The sequence below is a fragment of the Crocuta crocuta genome, unplaced genomic scaffold (assembly GCF_008692635.1).
Source record: "Crocuta crocuta isolate KB4526 unplaced genomic scaffold, BGI_CrCroc_1.0 scaffold193, whole genome shotgun sequence".
Classification (NCBI taxonomy): Eukaryota; Metazoa; Chordata; class Mammalia; order Carnivora; family Hyaenidae; genus Crocuta; species Crocuta crocuta.
This window is the reverse complement of record NW_027529624.1, coordinates 2,191,430-2,210,201: the sequence shown is the minus strand read 5'-3', so window position 1 is coordinate 2,210,201 and position 18,772 is coordinate 2,191,430. Positions and strand designations below refer to the sequence as shown.

The 18,772-nt window shown below is 34.6% G+C and overlaps 1 protein-coding gene across 2 annotated transcripts in view; it reads left to right on the top strand.

Annotated features, from left to right (window-relative positions):
• Positions 1-18,772, top strand: part of CRY1 (cryptochrome circadian regulator 1) — a 92,296-nt gene that overhangs the window by 49,108 nt on the left and 24,416 nt on the right. For both annotated transcript variants that reach the window (XM_077762019.1, XM_077762018.1), the window contains exon 2: positions 12,290-12,398. In XM_077762019.1, coding sequence (XP_077618145.1) covers positions 12,290-12,398 — 109 coding nt within the window. The remainder of the gene's footprint in view (positions 1-12,289; positions 12,399-18,772) is intronic.

The window sequence follows — 18,772 nt, the reverse complement described above, 5'->3', positions numbered from 1 at the left end:
GGTACCCCTATAATTTTCCTTTTGTACTTTCTTTATCTAATTTTGCTGTTAAGGTAAATATAACCTCATAAAATGAGTCGAAGCATATTCCTTTTTTTGTGTATCCTTTATATGAGATTAGACTCCTCTATAAAGTTAGAGTTATGTACTCCTTGAAAGTAAAATTTTTAAAATTAGTAAAATTTTGAAAGTAAAATTAGTAAAATTTTTCTGTAAAGCTGACTGGCTCTTGTGTTTTGCTTATAAGATTTTTAACCACTGATTCAGTTTCTTTAGTGGCTATAAGACTATTCATATTCTTCTTTTGCTTTTGAGTCAGTTTTGGTAAGTTTTAAATTTCTTCTTGAATCAGTTTTAGTGAGAAATTTATCCATTTCATCTTCGTGTTCTAAGCTATTGGCATAAAATTGTTCATATTACCTAATTTTCTGTTTAATTCTAGCAGTATCTGAGATTGTATCTCCTTTTCTGTTCTTAATATTGCTAATTTTGCCTTCTTCCTTAAATCCCCTTAATTATCTCTTTAAATAATAAATTTTGGCTTTATTTTATTATATATTTGTATTCTGTTCACTAATTCTGTTTTTTATCATTTTTTTTTTTAGGATTTATTATATTTTGCTAACCCAATTTCAAGTCTTCTAATAAAGTAGTTAAGCCTAACATTTTCTTCTAATACCACTTTTTTGTTTTGCATTCTTCACATTATGTATATATTTTTTCTTTATTATCATTCAGTTCTAGGTATTTTCTAAAATCCATTATGATGTTTTTTGTCCCATAAATTATTTAGAAAAGTGTTTTTTAAATTTCAAGATAGAAGAAAGTTACCAATATTTTTAAATTTGTTAAGTATGGCATTATGACCTAGTATGGGGCCATTTTCCATAAATATGCCATGTGCACTTGAATGCATATTGTTTACTTACTGGTATAATTGTATTCTGGCTGCTGTATATACTATATCTTTGTCTTTGGTTTTGTGTAGTTTCAGTAGGATTTGTCTAGATGCAGATCCTCCTGTCTCTTAACTCTCCCTCTTTATATCTCTGCCCATTTCTATCTGTTGTTTATTTCTATCTTTACTTCCCCCGCCATCTCTGTCCTACTCCAGATCTCCTAACCCATGTCCCTCTCTTTCTTATCCTGCTTGGGATTCATGACCTCCTTGAATTGGTACCTTGTAGCAGTTCCAGAAAATTCTCCATCATCTTCAGGCCTCTTATTCTACACCTCACATTAAGTTCTTGTTTCTTTGAGTATTTTTTGATTGTTAATTTTTGGTGGAAATTTTGTGTGTGTGTGGAAATTGAGGCATGGGTTTGAATCCAGAGAGATTTGTTAAATTGTTCATATTATCTTTTAACAGTTAGCTCAGTTCACAACCAACCTGGAACCCTTTTAAATGAAGTGATATGCCTAAGGTGTTTAGGACCACTTAAATTCCATGAACTGGCATTGAGATTATGCTTTTGGGGAGGAGGGGAGCAAAAGTTTTTTTTTTTAGGAAGTTTTAAAAATTAATTTTACATGTATAGAAAATATACAGAGGTAGTAAAGAGAGTTCCTATGTTTTCTATACCCAGTTCCCCTAATGTTAACATCTTACATACTATCTTATAAGTGCTAACTAAACTCCAGACGTTATTTGAATTTCCACTGACGTTTTGTTTTGTTTTTCTGTAACAGTTTCTCAGATTTTCCTTTTTTTTTTTTTTTTTTTACTGACCTTTATGATTTTGGGCACTAGTTATGTATTTTGTAGACTGGCCTTCAATTTAGGTTTGTCTGATGTTTTTCTCATGATTAGACTAGTGTACGGGTTTTGTAAAAAATTCCACAGTGTTAAAATGTTTTTCTCATCACATCATGTCAGGATGAACAGGATATCAACATGATGTGATGTTTACTCTGATTATGTGGTTAAGGTGGTTTTTGCCAGGTTTCTCCACTGTAAAGTTACTATTTTATCCCTTTCCATTTGGGAATGAGAGATTTTATTTTCTTTCAACCCAGACTGAGCAGAGACAGGCAAGTTTCCTTGTTGCCCTGTGCTGTGACTTGAGATTTATGTTTTATTTATATTTGAGCTATGGCTGGAGCTTTTTGAAGCCCAGATTTATATTGAAGGTCTCTTACTAGCTTCCTCACTTTGGATGGGCCTTGGGCTCTATCTCCTCCTCCTCAACTTGGATTAGCTTCAGGGTTTCCAGTGCTCTATAGAAATCTTCAAGGCTAAAGGTGACCTTAGTAACCTACTTAACCTCTTATGACTCCTTACTTTTGGGGCAGTCCAGTGAATTATGTTTAAAAATTTTCTTTTGTTGCTGTTTGTTAGTTTGTCATTAGCTATTTCTCTTAGGGTATCTTAATCCAGTGTACTGTCAGCAGTAAAAGTTGGTAGGTTTCTTTGACATTGATTTGGAATATATTTTGAAGTGTTAATACTGGGCCTTAACTAAGTTGGATGGGGGAATCCATGTTAGTATCAGAAAGTGTGATACTTGCAGTCATTCTCCCACTTGCCCGCTGCTCCCCACACACATATACACAGTTCCTAAGAATTCCTTGATTTAACTGTCTTGATTGTCCTTTTATACTTTATCCTCTTGATCAACACCTGTTGATTCCAAACTCTGTTCAGATGTTTTCTTCCTCATGCTCTCCCATGTTCCCTTTTCCCTGCCCCCATAGACAGCGTTAGATTTCTTCTGTGTTGCCATAAAACACCACTAAGAAAGTCACCATGTAGTACATATATATCAATATTGGTTGACATATTATGGTGGATGTTATTGCTGTTTACCATTATTTGGTATTCCTGCAGGAAGTTTATACCTTCAGCTGTCTTGAAGCCTGGCTTGGCCATGTGACCTGCTTTGATCAATTAAATGTGAACAGAAATGCCTTGGCTGTTCTGCCATAGATGTATAGCATGAATGAAAAATAAACTTTAGTTATTTTAAAACACTGAGCTTTGTCATCTCAGTGGAAACATATTCTGTGTTAAATGACACACATGCCTTTCCCCCATATTAAAGGCAACAACTGTATTCTGGCTATCTTTTTTTTATGTCCTTAAAGCTGTCAGACTAATTTTCTTAAAACGTTTTAGAAGTAGCATTATTAGTGGAAAGAACATGGGTTTGGGGTCAAATATATTCAAATTAAAATTTTTACTTTATTGTTTAGCTGAGTTACTTTGGAAAATGTCCTTGATGAGTTTCAGATTCATCATTTTTTAAATGAGATAGCTTGTAAAGTTGTTGGAAATATAATACGTGTGAAGTACCTAGTACAAACATTTAGAGAATGTTCTTTTTCTTTTATGTTTTTCATTTCTCCATTGACTGTTAACTTTATCAAGTCCTAAAATCCTATTCTGCTAAATAAGTAATCAATCCCATTTATAGTTGATAAAGTTAATACGATACCTAGGAATAAACATAACCAAAGAGGTGAAAGACCTGTACTCTGAAAACTGTAAAACACCGATGAAAGAAAGTAAAGATGACACAAAGAAATGGAAAGACATTCCATGCTCATGAAATGGAAGAACAAATATTGTTTAAATGTCTATACTACCCAAAGTAATCTGCACATTTAATGCAATCCCTATAAAAATACCAACAGCATTTTTCACAGAGCGAGAACAATCCTAAAATGTGTATGGAACCAAAAAAGATCTTGAATAGCCAAAGCGACCTTGAAAAAGAAATACAGAGCTGGAGGCATCACAATTCCAGACTTCAAGTTATATTACAAAGCTGTAATAATCAAAACAACATGGTGTTGGCATAAAAAGAGACACATAGATCATGGAACAGAATAGAAAAGCCAGAAATGAATGCACAGCTATATGGTCAGTTAATCTTCAACAAAGCAGCAAAGAATATCCAATGGGAAAAAGACAGTCTCTTCAACAAATGTTGTTGAGAAAACTGGACAGCGACATGGAAAAGAATGAAACTGGACCACTTTCTTAAACTGTACAAAAAAATAAATTCAAAATGGATTAGGGCAGAGAGAGAGAGAAAGAGGAAGAGGGAGAATCTCAAGCAGGCTTTGCACTGTCCGCGCGTGAGCTCAGACTCACAAAACTGTGAGATCATGACCTGAGCCAAAATCAGGAGTCGGGCACTTACCTGACTGAGCCACCCAGGTGCCCCTAGATAAATATTTCTTGAATTTATATATGTCACACACTTTCTAGTCACTGGAAAGTAGTGAACAAGATCTAGTCTTAGTCTTAAACGAGGTTACAGTCCAATGGCCAGTAATTTCCTCTTCCTATCTCCAGCTATTATAATCATATTAATATTCTAAGGCCTCTTTCTACCATCACCGTATCTTTGAAAATTTTCCCTACATTTTTCCCATCTCAAAAAGAAATCCAGAAGTGATTTCTTCCTCTTGATTTTTTTAAAGCAATATAATGTTATCCATATGTGTCTCCTACAATATATGTCACATTCAGCCTGGCAGGTTCTGTTATATTCATGTACATCATATATATTTTCAAGTTTCTTTTCTAGATTTTCAACTCCTTGAATATTGGACATGCCTGTCACTATCTTGTATCCCTCAAGTCAGTGAAATTGTGTGAATAATGAATAATATCACTCCTTAGGGATGTTTTAGGAATTTGTGGGGGGCATTTTTGTTCATTACAATGAATTAGGGTACTAGTGGAGGGTACTAGTGGAATTAGTGAGAAGAGGCCAAGAATGAAAGACTTCTTACAATGTTCATGATAGTCTCTCAAAATAAGTCATTGTCCTGAATCCAAATAATTTTCAAATATTCTACCAGATGTTTCATGTAAATGAAAAACTTATAATTCTCTGAATCTAGAGCCTAAATCCATTTTTATATGTAAATGCTAGTTCTTTTTTATGAAATTTTAATTATATATTGAGTTTTCCTGGAATATATTTATCACCTATTTAAATCAAGGAAAGATTGTACTTTGTTTTGTCCAGAATTTTACTAAATCTTACTCAAAATAACAGAAAATCATGTAATCAAAGTCAGTATCACTCATGGTGTTTGAGTCACTAATAATACAGTTGTATTGGTCTGTTTTTGTAGTTGTTGAATTTACAGTGATTCTAGATGTAGGTGTAGGCATCCAACTAATTCATCCTCTTCTTTTGTCATGCCTAATTTCTTCCACATATTATAGTAAGCATTGTATTAACACTTTAAATTTGTATATATATATTATCTATAAATTTCCTTTCAATTTTAATTTAAATATCAGAATTTAAAAGAGGGCATTGCAAAATATTTGTTAAAAAAAGCAACATTGTGTCATGTTATAAGTTCACTGAGTTATGGCCATTAGAACCTGGCAAAATAAAAATTTACATATATATATTTAATTTGTATTGAACATTAAACTATTCTCTTTAGGGAAAATGTGTATCACAAATATTCTGACAATTTAAATAATGATTAAGTTAGATGGAAGCTTTGATTAAGTTAGTAGAAAGCTAAAAATTTGTTACAAACCAGAAGAAAACACATGTAAACTTTATTCAACTTGTAGAGAGACAAATTCCTGTTTATAATTTAAAATTTTTCAAATAAAACACCATAGACTTTAGTTTATGACTAAAACTCTACTTGTTATCTTTATTATAATTAATGTATCTAGAACTTTAGTTTTTAAAAATTTAACTACTGTTCCATACAGAGGACAGGAAAAGATTGATCTTACATTCTTGAAACTAGTTCTTTAGGGTCAGGAATGAATTGTTTTGATTTAGATATTTTAAGTGTAGTTTTCATCTTTGAGCATATGATAAGATATATTTTATAAACTTAAGTACAGAACCAGATGGTTTGATTCTGGTATGCTACATATTAATTTGTATGCCTTGTTTTCAACAACCATGGGATTATGTTGTATCTCATCACTGCCTTTTTTGGACTATTTTATAGACAGAACTAGCAATTCTAGTTATATAAAGCTGTTCTAGCCCAGGCTAGAAAGTAGGTCATTGTGACGGGGAGTATACCAAACCGCCCACTGGTTGCTATAGCAATGACCTACTTTAAGAAACTATTTCTGTTGATTCATGTTGAAATCATCTGTTGGAATTGGTATAAGGAAATTCACTGCATGTAATTTTTTTCTAATAGCAATAAGGTAGTGATCTCTGGAGATTTTTTTTCTAAAGTCTTTAATATGTTTAAAGTAAGGAAGTGTATTTTCTCACTTGACACCTTTTCTATTTATTTTGAACTGATGCAATTAGTAATGTAATTAAATAACAGGAGAACTGTATTTCTATATAAGTAATACAATTATACAAAGAAATGTGATGAATTTTACTAATGTTTGGCCTATAAAAACTAACCTGTTGTGTAGCATTAATAATAATAACATTATTAACTGAGTCTCCAAATAAGTATAGTAAGATGCCATATTAGAGAAGATCTGAAAGTATGTTCCTATTTATTAAAAGTGTACCCTGTATATTTTTAATGTATCATACTGAATTATTTCATTGAATATTGGATGCCTGTTCTAAGCCACATGCATTTATAATATATAAAGGTTGAAAGTGGTGTGTTCTCTGGAATACACTGAATCTGAACTCTGACAGAACTCACTCTTCCCAGTAAAGTGTAAAGGATGGAAGGTTAGATTTTATATAGCACCCTTTAAAGTAACATTATCCCTTCAGCACTGAAAAGAAACCTTACATATCAGTGAGTTGATACTTGAACCTAGGATATTGGAGGTTTTATTTTATGGTATTATCAAGGAAGGATTATATACTTCGAGATTAGTTTATATGTATGTGTGTGTATATATATATAATGGAATTATAAAGATGATGTGATATTTTATATAAATATTATCTGCAGTAGACACTTGGGCTGCTTCTATAGTTTGGCTATTGTAAATAATGCTGCAATAACAGGGGTTCATGTATCCCTTTGAATTAGTGTTTTCGTATTGGATAAATATCCAGTAGTGCAATTACTGGATCACAGGGTAATTCTATTTTTAACTTTTAGAGGAACCCCCATACTATTTTCCACAGTAGCTACATCAATTTGCATTCCCACTAACAGTGCACAAAGGTTCCTTTTTCTCCATATCCTTGCCAACACTTGTTTCTTGTGTTTTTGGTTTTACCCATGTGACAGGTGAGAGGCGATATGTCATTATGGGTTTTTGTTTGTTTGTTTGTTTGGAGNTCCCCGTACCGGGGCACAGCCAAAGTTGGTTGCACTCTTCAACCCAGGCCAGTTCCAATCTCCAAATCCCAGTCCACGCGCCCGCTGAAATTGCCTTAGACACAGCTTCCCAGGCAACCCCTCAGGGCAATTCCAGGCCCCCTGCCGAGCTCTGGGGGTGGCGTCAGAATCGCTGCTTCCTTCTCTGGGTCGGGCTGGGAGCATGGGTGGGGGCTTGCCTGCTGAGTGAGCCGAGACCGCTGGAGTGGGGAAAACCGGGTCCCTCTATGCTCCTCACCCGAAACACGAACTCACAGGCAAATTCCCAGTTTTTAGTTCTTTGCCTTCCCTCTCGAGTTCCAGCCAGCCAGGAGTGCGGACGCCCAGTGTCCGCGCGGCTCTTTCAGGGGCCCCAGTTGCCCGGGAGCTACAATGGCGGCAGGCGCGCCACCACTCTGAAGTCCAGCTGCCGGGAGCCAGCACAAAGAAGCAGTTTGTGTGCTCAGCGGCCCCCCCCTCCCCCACTGGGACCAGTTGGCGCGAGGGGACCTGGCGTGCAGGTATTTGGCAAGTACGGTCTTTCTATGCACCGAGGGGAGGTTTTTCTCCCCCGAGCGGAGGTTTTTCTGTTTCGGACTCTCTCCTTTTCCCCTCTCACTCCCCGTAGAGGGTAGAGGGGGATCGTCTCCCACCCTGGAGTCTCCGATCCCGGCCCGATTTTATCTTCCCCGGTTCGCACTCACGTTAGAAGGCTCTCTCAGTGGATTCTGCGTCCTTTGTCTCCCAATCTCTCAGGTTTTGTAAGGTTTCCAATGGCTTCAGATCTTTTCTGTGTGATGTATGGGCGCGAGTGCAAGTACGGAGCTCCTTACTTCTCCGCCATCTTGCCCCTCCCCCCTCATTATGGTTTTGATTCTATGTCCCTGATGATGAGTGATGTTGAGCATCTTTTCATGTCTGTTGGCCATCTGGATGTCTTCTTTGAAGAAATGTCTATTCATGTCCTCTGCCCATTTTTAAAATTGGATTATTTGTTTTTTGGGTGTTGAGTTCTATCAGTTCTCTATATATTTTGGATACTAACTGTTTATTGGGTTTATCATTTGCACATATCTTCTTCCATTCAATCAAGTTGTCTTTTGGCTTTCTTGGTTGTTTCCTTCGCTGCAGAAGCTTTTTATTTTGATGTCCCAATAGTTTGTTTTTGCTTTTGTTTCCCTTTCTCCTGTTACATATTTATTCATTCACATTTGTCTTGTCACTGGGAAATATTTTAATCAAACCTGTGTTCCAAGTCACAGGCGAAGTTATGAGCCCAGAAAAATTTTACACATAGATGTATGCATCCAACTAATTGTCTTCTGTTGTCATGCCCAGGTATTTACATGTAGAAATATGTTACTTTTTTTGAAATATAAATTATTCCTAGGCAAGAATAATGATAACTTCTCCTTAATGAATATCTACCATGTACTATAATTCTGAGAGATGATTTTATGTTTCTAATTTTTTCAACAGTTGTATAAGACAACTGTATTATTTTTTAATCCTATTTCTAAACTTTTCAACAGAATATATATTGATCACAGGATGATATTTGTTTGCTAAATGTAGAAACCAAAACATAGGTTAAGAAACCTACATAGTTAGGAGTGAGACACAGATGCTAATTTGAAATCCATTAGAAGGAGAAGGTGGTATGTATATATGATAGCTATAATATAAAGTACAATGTGAAAATTTCTCTAGAATGAGGTCCATATGTCCTTTGATAATTTAGAGGGTGGAGAAATTACTTTTCAGCTGGAAAACGAAAGATTAGTAGGATATGAACTTAAAGACTTGGAAATTGGGAAAGGTATTCTATGCTGAGGGAAATTCATGGAGCAAATTCTAGGAGAGCAGATGTGTAGGGAAAAGAGTAGTTTTGTTTGGTGGGAAGGAAAGAAGAGTAGTAAGAAATGAACCTGGAATCCTAAGTTAGTGGCCAAGCAAAATAATGTGTTCTAGGGAATGAATCTTTGAAGACCTTTGTACAGCAAAGTGTGCCTCAGAGAGATTTGGTGTAGTGCATAAAATGGATTAAAGTGGGAAAAGATTGTTGGTACAAAGATGTATTTTCAGGCATCACAGTAAATAATGCCAGGAAGAGATAACAAGGGCTAGAATTATTATACCAAGAACAGAAGTGGTAGGAAGGAGGGGAGCAAAAGTATTAGATAACACTTACATAACTGAGATTACTATGCATCAGGTACTGTTCTGAGAGCTTCACATATATTAAATAATTTCATTCTTACAACATGCTAATATGGTCCTCTTACAATACCCGCTTTACAGATAAGGTAACTTTCCAGGGTTGATTAAAGTATAGTAATATTTCTCTAGGCTTGTTAAATTATGTGACATCTGTGTAATGGGATACTATGAAACCATCAAAATTGATGCTATAGAAGTATATCTATTGCTTTGAAAAGATTTTCACTATGTATTAAACTATGTTTATATTAAATACAGTATTCCTCAGTTTGTTTTACTCTGAAGAGGTGTATGCTCATTATCAATTTTATACCTTTTATGAATTTAAAAAACCATGTTTCTCTCTTCATCACTACCCCTTCCATTCCCACTCCTCAAAAGTAGCTATTATTAATATCTTGGTAAGTATTTTTCCAATTATTTTCTTATGCACATATAACATAAGTAAATATATGCAAAGTAAATTTTATTTCATTAAAATAATATATGCGTATACTTTCAAAAGTCACAGTGCAAAGGTACTATATTCTTTTTTTAAGTACCTTTATTTGAGTCCACTGTACTTCTCTGATTTTTATGTGAAGTTACAGTGATGGAAATGATAGTATATATGGAAGAAAAACGTCATAATATGGAAGAAAAATACCATACTTAAATATATCTATTCCTTCGTTTTATTCAGTGCCAAAACAAAATTAATTATTTGGTTGCAAAACTTTTCCATAATAATACTTTGCTTCAGTCCATATCATTCTGTACAATGTTTGGTTCATAGGGTATTTATTGAAAAGCATTAAAACTCCTTATTCAGCCTGTTAACAAGTAAGGGAAACATACTTTTACCCTTAATTCCTTACTTATTAATTAATCCAGGCTTACTTGTTTGTTTTATGCATTAATCAGTTTTTTTCTTTTCCCATTTTTTTCCATCTATCATTGACTTCTTTGTATCATATGGAAACATTTACATACTTAAACTAATGGTACAAAACAGACACCAGGATTCTCTCTGTCTTGTATCCTTTCAGGACATTTTAGTTTTGTTCTGTTTAAATTTAAGGAAACTTAAAATTGCTAGTTCATTCAACTTCTTGATTTTTGAACTGCTACAGTGTCTAAAAACTCTGGACAACCAAATACATAAAATTAGATGCTTCCCAATGAACATTTATCACCAAACATGATAAATTACTCATAGTTATGGATAATTGTACAAAATCCCAGTGCTTTCTTATTGGTATAACAACAACATCCTTTTCCCCCAAAGTATTTGCACATTGGTAGTGGTAGATTGGGATAGGGTTTGGTGTTAGAGAGGTGACTCCAAAACCAGACAGTACAGGGATGGGGTGAAATGTAAATGTGAAGATAGACGGGTTTGTTTCCTATTTAACGACAGTTGTGAGACTTCCCAAGATGATATGGTGGGAGTCCTTGTAAGTCTAGCACTGTGACACTCCACACCCATAGACTGCTAAATCCTAAATGACTCCTAAATGGAAAACAGTACCAAACTTGACTAGTTATACTGATGTCACTAATAACTATAGTTGTAAAAAATTAATGAAATGATGGGATCAGAATGGGCTAAGAGAACAAATGCTCTGAATTGAACAACCTCCTACAACAGTGGTATCCAGTAGCGCTTTCTGCAGTGATGGAAATGTTCTTCACCTGTGTTGTCCTATATGGTAGCTACGAGGCACACATGTGGCTGTTGAGAGGCGTTGTAATGTGGCAAGTGTGACTGAGGAACTGAATTTTTAATTTTGATTAATTTAAATTTAAATGGCTGTATGTGCCTAGAGGCTACCATGTTGGACAACATTTCTGAAATGTGCCTTTTCATTTGTATTAACTGTTCCTCACATGTAAGATACAATCAGTATTCTCAGAGAACACATGGTTTGTGGAAAAGGCAGGCAAATATTTACCTTAAGATCAAATACATAAAACAAGCAGAGTAAAGAAGAAATAAGATGGGTCCCAATGTGAGGAACAGAATCTAAGTGAAATGTCAGAGAAATTAACATGAGGTAAACAGTGAGATTGAATTTTCCAGGGGTAACATCTCTTTCAAATTTGCTAGAGACTGCTCCATTTCTTCACAATAAAAGATGCATAGTAAGCAGTCTTCTGCTACTGCTCCAGCATATCTATCAAGTGTAAGCCTTGCTGGTACTTACTTCATTGAGAAAAATCTATAGCTCTACCTGCCTCATGGAGTTTTTCTTTTTTTAATTAATCTGGCATTCTCTACACTCAGAGTTAATGCAACATAATTTAACATCTATTTATTATCAGTTTCTTTAGTTAGATAAACTTGAAAATAGGCATTATGTTTTCTCTCTCTTAGATGATTACAGTATCCCCTAATATTACTCAAATTCATAAATTATTCACTTGCTCAGAGTGATTAAATAGGATATTTCCATTTTGTTTCCAATAGAGAAATGTTCTAGATTTTTCAAGGTGGCTTTTCTATTTGAACTTGAATTCATCAATGAAACAATGAAATCAATTCATTTAATTACTTTATTTTTGTAATTTTTATGTTTACAAATTAAACTTTGCTAACATTCAATCACTATTATTTAATGGAAGTGATTTAATTGAGGAATTTATTAAAATACCGAGGACTTCATGTTGTAATTTAAAAATTTTAAGTATGATTTCTGGAAACCGTAATTTACAGATCAATTAGAAGTAATAAGATGATAAGAAGTAATAAAATTATGAGGTTGGCATGTCAAGTTTTAGAATAACATGATTTTATAAAACTTTAAATCTTCTAAATATATATATTTAAGAATTTTAATAGTATTTTTCTCTGTAGGTTTTTGCTTCAGTGTCTAGAAGACCTTGATGCCAATCTGCGAAAATTAAACTCTCGTCTGTTTGTGATTCGTGGACAGCCAGCAGATGTGTTTCCCAGGCTTTTTAAGGTAATCTGAAAAATCTTTGCTTAGGAGTAATAATGTTTTGTCAGAGAAGACACATATTTGGTAAATAAGGTATTTGAGGTAACTTAAACTATAAGAAATACAAGTACTTTTAAATAAAGATTTTGTGAGTTCTTTCTTTTGTACTGCTGGTGGGAATGCAAACTGACGCAGCCAGTCTGGAAAACGGTATGAAGTTTCCTCAAAAAATTAAAAATAGAACTACCCTATGACCCAGCAATTGCACTACTAGGTATTTATCCAAAGGATACAGGTGGGCTGTTTTGAAGGGGCACATGCACCCCAATGTTTATAGCAGCACTATCGACAATAGCTAAAGTGCGGAAATAGCCCAGATGTTTACCAACAGATGAATGGATAAAGAAGATGCATATATACACAATGGAGTATTACTTGGCAATTAAAAAGAATGAAATCTTGCCTTTTGCAACGTCAGTGGAACTAAAGTGTGTTATGCTAAGCGAAATTAGAGAAAGACAAATACCATATGACCACTCATGTGGAATTTAAGATACAAAACAGATTAACATAAGGGAAGGGAAGCAAAAATAATATAAAAACAAGGAGGGGGACAAAATGTAAGAGACTCTTTAGAGAACAAACTGAGGGCTGCTGGAGGGATTGTGAGTGTGAGGGTGGGCTAAATGGGTAAGGGACATTAAGGAGGACATTTGTTGGGATAGGCACGTGTTGTTATATATAGGGGCTGAATCACTGGATTCTACTTCTCAAATCATTATTGCACTATATGCTAACTAACTTGGATGTAAATTTTAAAAAATGTTGGGTTTTTTTATTTAATAAAAGTTAACACATGGTAAAATCAGACAGTGAAAAAAGTGCTTTATAATGAACATTTAAATCTTTCTTCTACCTTAAACTGCTAGTTTCCGTCCCAGAAGCAACAGTTGCTACCAGTTTCTTCTTATGTATTCATTAGAAATATTTTTTATATTAAGAAGAATGTATATGTCATGTGTCTACATATATATGTATATATCTACATATATATATATATATATATCTGCAGTTGTGTGTATGTTAACACCCCCCCTTTTTAAAACCAAGATAAAAACACACTGTATTTTACACCACCTGTGCCATGCTTTATTCCCATAGCTATCTATTTTGGAAATTGTTTCCTGTTGCTTCCTCAGTCTTTTAAATGGCTTCCTAGTATTCCATTGTGTAGGTATGCTGTGATTTCTTTAACAAGCTTTCAGCTGAACATTTAGTCATTTTCCAAAGGCCTTTGCTAATACAAATAATCCTGTCAGTGAATATCCTTGTCCAGATATACATATCTTTGCTTACATGTGCTTGTACATTTTTGGGATAATTCTTAGAAGAGGACTTTCTGGGTCAAAGGGCTATAACGAACAACATGCTACTAACAATACAAAAGTGTAGTTTTGTGATAAGTCTTTTTTTTTTTAACTTGGTAGAATTTTAAATCTCCTAGTCTTACTTTCCCTTTTTTTCACTAATGAAAACATTAGTCCTAGAGAGATTAAATGAGTTGACTAAGGTCATACAGCTAGCTTATGGAAGTGCTCAGACCAGAAGTTGTTCTTTGGCTACCTCTTTTTTGTCCATCCCTTCCTATTTATACCATTAGGACTCCTAATATATATCTGCTTTTTGGGTTTCTTTGCAGCTGTTTTATTCAAATTTTTTTAAATAATAATGTGCCTATTTACAGATGGGAACAGTTCCTTTCCCTGAATGAAAATGTCTCCAGTGTTGGGAATCAAATCAACACTACCTAGTCTTTTTTGTTGGTATGAAAGAAACCTTTAATGTTTAGGATTTGGCTAATACCAAAATTTACTTTATTAAAGTATGTTTTACTACTGTGGCTACTTGGAGTTAGAATTTAACCTAGGTACATGGAAGAGTTCTGAATAGAAAGCATATCAGAAACAATGGTAAAAGTTTATCAGCAACTCATGAGTATAAAAATTTGTGTATCTCTAAATCCATGTGGTGTAAGTAAACCGAATCCTAAGAAGATTTTACTTGCAAAAATAACGAAACTTAAACAACAAATGTTTAAAGGTATGGAGAAAAGGAAACCCTCTTGCACTGTTGGTTGGAATGCAAACTGGTGTAGCCACTGTGGAAAACAGTATGGAGGTTCCTCAGAACTACCCTATGATCCAGTAATTGCACTACTTGGGTATTTATCCCTAAAATACAAAAACACTAATTCAAAGGGATACATGCACCTCTACATTTATAACAGCATTATTTACACTAGCCAAGCTATGGAAGCAGCCCAAGTGTCCATTGATAGATGAATAGATAAAGAAGTTGTGGGAGTGTGTGTGTGTGTGTGTGTGTGAGAGAGAGATAGAATGTGTGTGTGTGTGTGTGTGTGTGTGAGAGAGAGAGAGAGAGATAGAATGTGTGTGTGTGCGTGTGCGTGATGGAATATTATTCAGGCATAAAAAATAATAATATTCAGCCATAAAAAAGAATGAAACCTTACCATTTCTAACAAATGAATGGAGTCAGAGAGTATGATGCTAAGCAAAATAACTCAGAGAAAGGCAAATAACCATATGATGTCACTCATGTGGAACTTAAGAAACAAATAAGTCAAGGGGGAAAAAAGGAAAGAGAAGAAAGATCAAGAAGCAGACTCTTAACTATAGAGAACAAACTGATGGTTACCAGAGGGGAGAGAGGTGGAGGGACAGGTGAAATAGGTGATGGGGATTAAGGAGTGCACTTGTGATGAACACTGGGTGATGGATAGAATTGTTGAACTACTATACTGTGCCCCTAAAACTAATATAGCACTGTATATTACTATTTTGGAATTAAGATAAAAAATAAAAACAAAGAGTAAAATACATATTGTTTATTACTTGTTTTTAAAAAAAAAAAACTTGTTTTAAGCCAGCAAGCCTTTAGTGTTCTTTGTTTTGAGCTTTCTTCTACTTAAAATAATATATTGTTGGATCAAACTGTCTTCTGCATTTAGATGCTGTCCCAATCTTTGTCACTTTAGCAGAGAAGCAATGGTTTCTGCATGGGCCATAAAATACAGATACATGAACACACATGCATAGAATGCTTACTGTCTTATTCAGGTTGTTCCTTGGGCTACATACAGTAGTCTGTATAAAATATCACTTATGGAAACTTCTTTTCAGATTATACACTATGTCTAGAGCCATAGAGGGAATTAATTCTTTTTTTATTGCATTGATTGTTTTATTTTTACCTCTTTCTAGAGGCACTACATGCATGTGTTTAAAGAAAAAAAAAAGCCTAAAAGCTAATGTAGTAAAAAGCAGGTCTCCTTCCCACTCCCCACCCTCATGCCCTGTTTCTCTGAGGGAAAAGACTCTTTTGTCCATAACCAACTGACTCATTTACATTATTTTCTCTGGTTTTATTATTCTAGTTCAGAAAATAGAATTTTAAATAGGTAACTAATCCTATTTCCCACATGGGAGGTAAAACTGTTTTAGACGTGATAATAGTGCTTTAGTTGATTGGGTTGGTGACAGTGGTTCCAGGCCTGATGTCTGCTGTGTATCTTCTCTCTGTAGCATTCATTCTATTTATATTGAGTGGATTTAGGGATGGGGTCAAGGAATCTTTATACATACATATTTACACACATATATGTGTGATAAACTATTGGTTTTTTTCTGATGCGCTTTCTACTTAGAATTTTTCCCAGCTAAATTCTGACTTAACGTTGGGCTTTTCTTTAACTTCGTTTTTCATGTTCTGAAGAAATGATAAACTTAGACACTAACATAGGCAAAACTTGGATAACACTATTAATCATATAAATCTTGTGTCAATTATTATTATGTAGTTAAATCTTGCATCTTCCACATTTGGTGCCAGAATGGTAAGTTACCAAGACCTTGTACATTCTAGGGCTGACAGAAACTTTTAATGAAAAATTTAGAGTTGTTTTCAAACATTCTCATTATATCCAAGAAACAGGAATATGTGGCTAAAGTCTTTATAGGTGGACTCATTGAAGCATAACAAAATGTTTTGTCAAAATGATAGATAAATCAAAGAAGAACATCTAAAGCCACTAACATTTCACATGCATAAAATTTATGCTTTTGAGTTATTTTGGATTCTTTATTTTGTGGTACATGCTCATTTAAATAAGAGAATTCATTCAATAGATATTGATTGTCTGCTATTACAAGGCAGAGAGAGTTTAAGGTGCTGAGGATATACTAGTGAACCAAACAGATGTTTCTACCGTGACAGAGCTTATATGATAGTGGGAAGGAGGCAGATAATAAGCGAGTAAATATGCAACATTGGGTAGTGATAGGTGCTAAAATAAAGTGTGAGATATTAAGTGCCAAGATGAAGGAAGGATAATTATGGAAGGCCTCACTTCTAAGAGTACATATGAGCAAACCACGTGGAGGGACTAAGCCATGCAAATATCTGGAGTGTGATATTGTCAATCCACAACATTTTTCATCTTCTTCCATCAAAAGATAGAGTTTATTTTCCCACAACCTTAAATTTGGGTTGGCCATGTAACTTAGTTTGTCCAGCCACCAAGGGAAACATTGAATTCCAAGCCTTAAGCCTCAAGCAACCTTAAACTTCTACTTTGTCCTTTTAGAATGCTTCATGTATCATGCTGGGAATATGGGTAGAATATCAAATTATGGGAGACCATATAGAGATAAATGGCCAACACCAACATCTGAGATGTATGAGAGAGATTACCTCCAGCCCCCACCATATTGTCAGTTGATTGCAAGCTCATGAATGAGCCCAGGTGAGACCAGCAGAACCACCATCTAGTTAACTGACAGTCTTGAACATCAATTAATTATTTTGAGCTACTAAGACATAGGGAAATAATGGCATAGGCAGAGGGAACAGCAGTTACAAAGGTCCTGATGTGGAAGTGTGCCATGACTTGTGTAGGAACAGCAAGAAGGCCAGTGTAGCTAGAAACCCACAACGGTGAGTGAAAAGAAAAGAGAAGGTCAGAGAGGTGTCAAGGAGCCAGATCACAGGGCTTTCTTTATGGACCATGGTTAGGAGTTTGGCTGTTACTCAGAGTGAAATGGGATGCCATGAAGATTTTTGAGTAGATGAGTGACATGATGTCACTTACATATTCTTTTTTTTTCTTTTTTCTTTATTATTGAAGCATAATTGAGATACAGTGTTATATTAGCTTCAGATGTACAGCATATTGACTCAACAGTTCTAGACATTACTCAGTGCTCATCAGAAGTGTAGTCACCATCTGTCTCCATCAATGTTATTAAAATATTATTGCCATATTCCCTATGCTGTACTTGTCATCTCCATGACTTATTTTGTAACTAGAAGTTTGTACCTCTTAATCCCTTCATCTATTTTGTATGTTGGCCATCTGTATGTCTCCTTTGGAAAAATGTCTATTCAGGTACCATGACCTGAATTATTTAATTAAAGTATTGTAATTTAAAATAAATCAATTTTATTTATTACATGTAATTACACATGAATTTTAAAATTAAATTTATTATAATTTAATTTATTATAATAAACCAGAATTCATAAAGATTAAGTTTTTATTTAATCAGATTTTGTGGGCATTTTGGTATTGAGTTGTATAAGTTTTTTATATATTTTAGATATTAACACCTTATCAGATTGATATATCATTTGCAAATATCTTCTTCCAGTTAGTGGGTTCCCTTTGCTGTGCAAAAGCTTCTTATTTTGATGTACTCCTTATACTTTAATTTGCTTTTGTTTCCCTTGCCTGAGGAGACATATCCATAAAGATGTTGCCTAGTCTACTGTCTCATCTTAACAGTGAGAAGAAAGTGAATATGCCACAGAATCATGGGGTTTTTTTTTTTACCCTACTAGAGAATTGAGGACATAAAGAAACCTAAGTAAACTAAATTCCATAAAGCAGTGAGCTTTTAGGAAAGAAGAGACTCATGGCTATATCCTTGGTGGCACAGCAGAAAAAGAAGGGAATCCACTATAGTTGGTAGTAAAAAGAAACAAGTAAAAATTTTACCTAGCTTTCATGGTCATGTATAGACAGACACGGCAGATTAGAATCCCAAGAAACCCAAATTACAGAAGCTCATACTCGCTCTCTACAGTGCTTTTGTGGAGTACCATTGGGAATCTACTAAAGTCTAAAAGCAAGGCAGAAGAGCTGAGAGAGATCCCTCTTGAAGTGCTGCTGGCCATTCACTTAGTTCAAAGTAGCAGTCCACTGAAGGTGGGGACAGGACAGCTGGGTGGAAAGATGTCTCCAGAGGTATAGAATATTAGGGAACAGAGCTGAAAAACAAAGAGAACTCTGCAGCAACCAAAAGGCTGATGAGTAGACA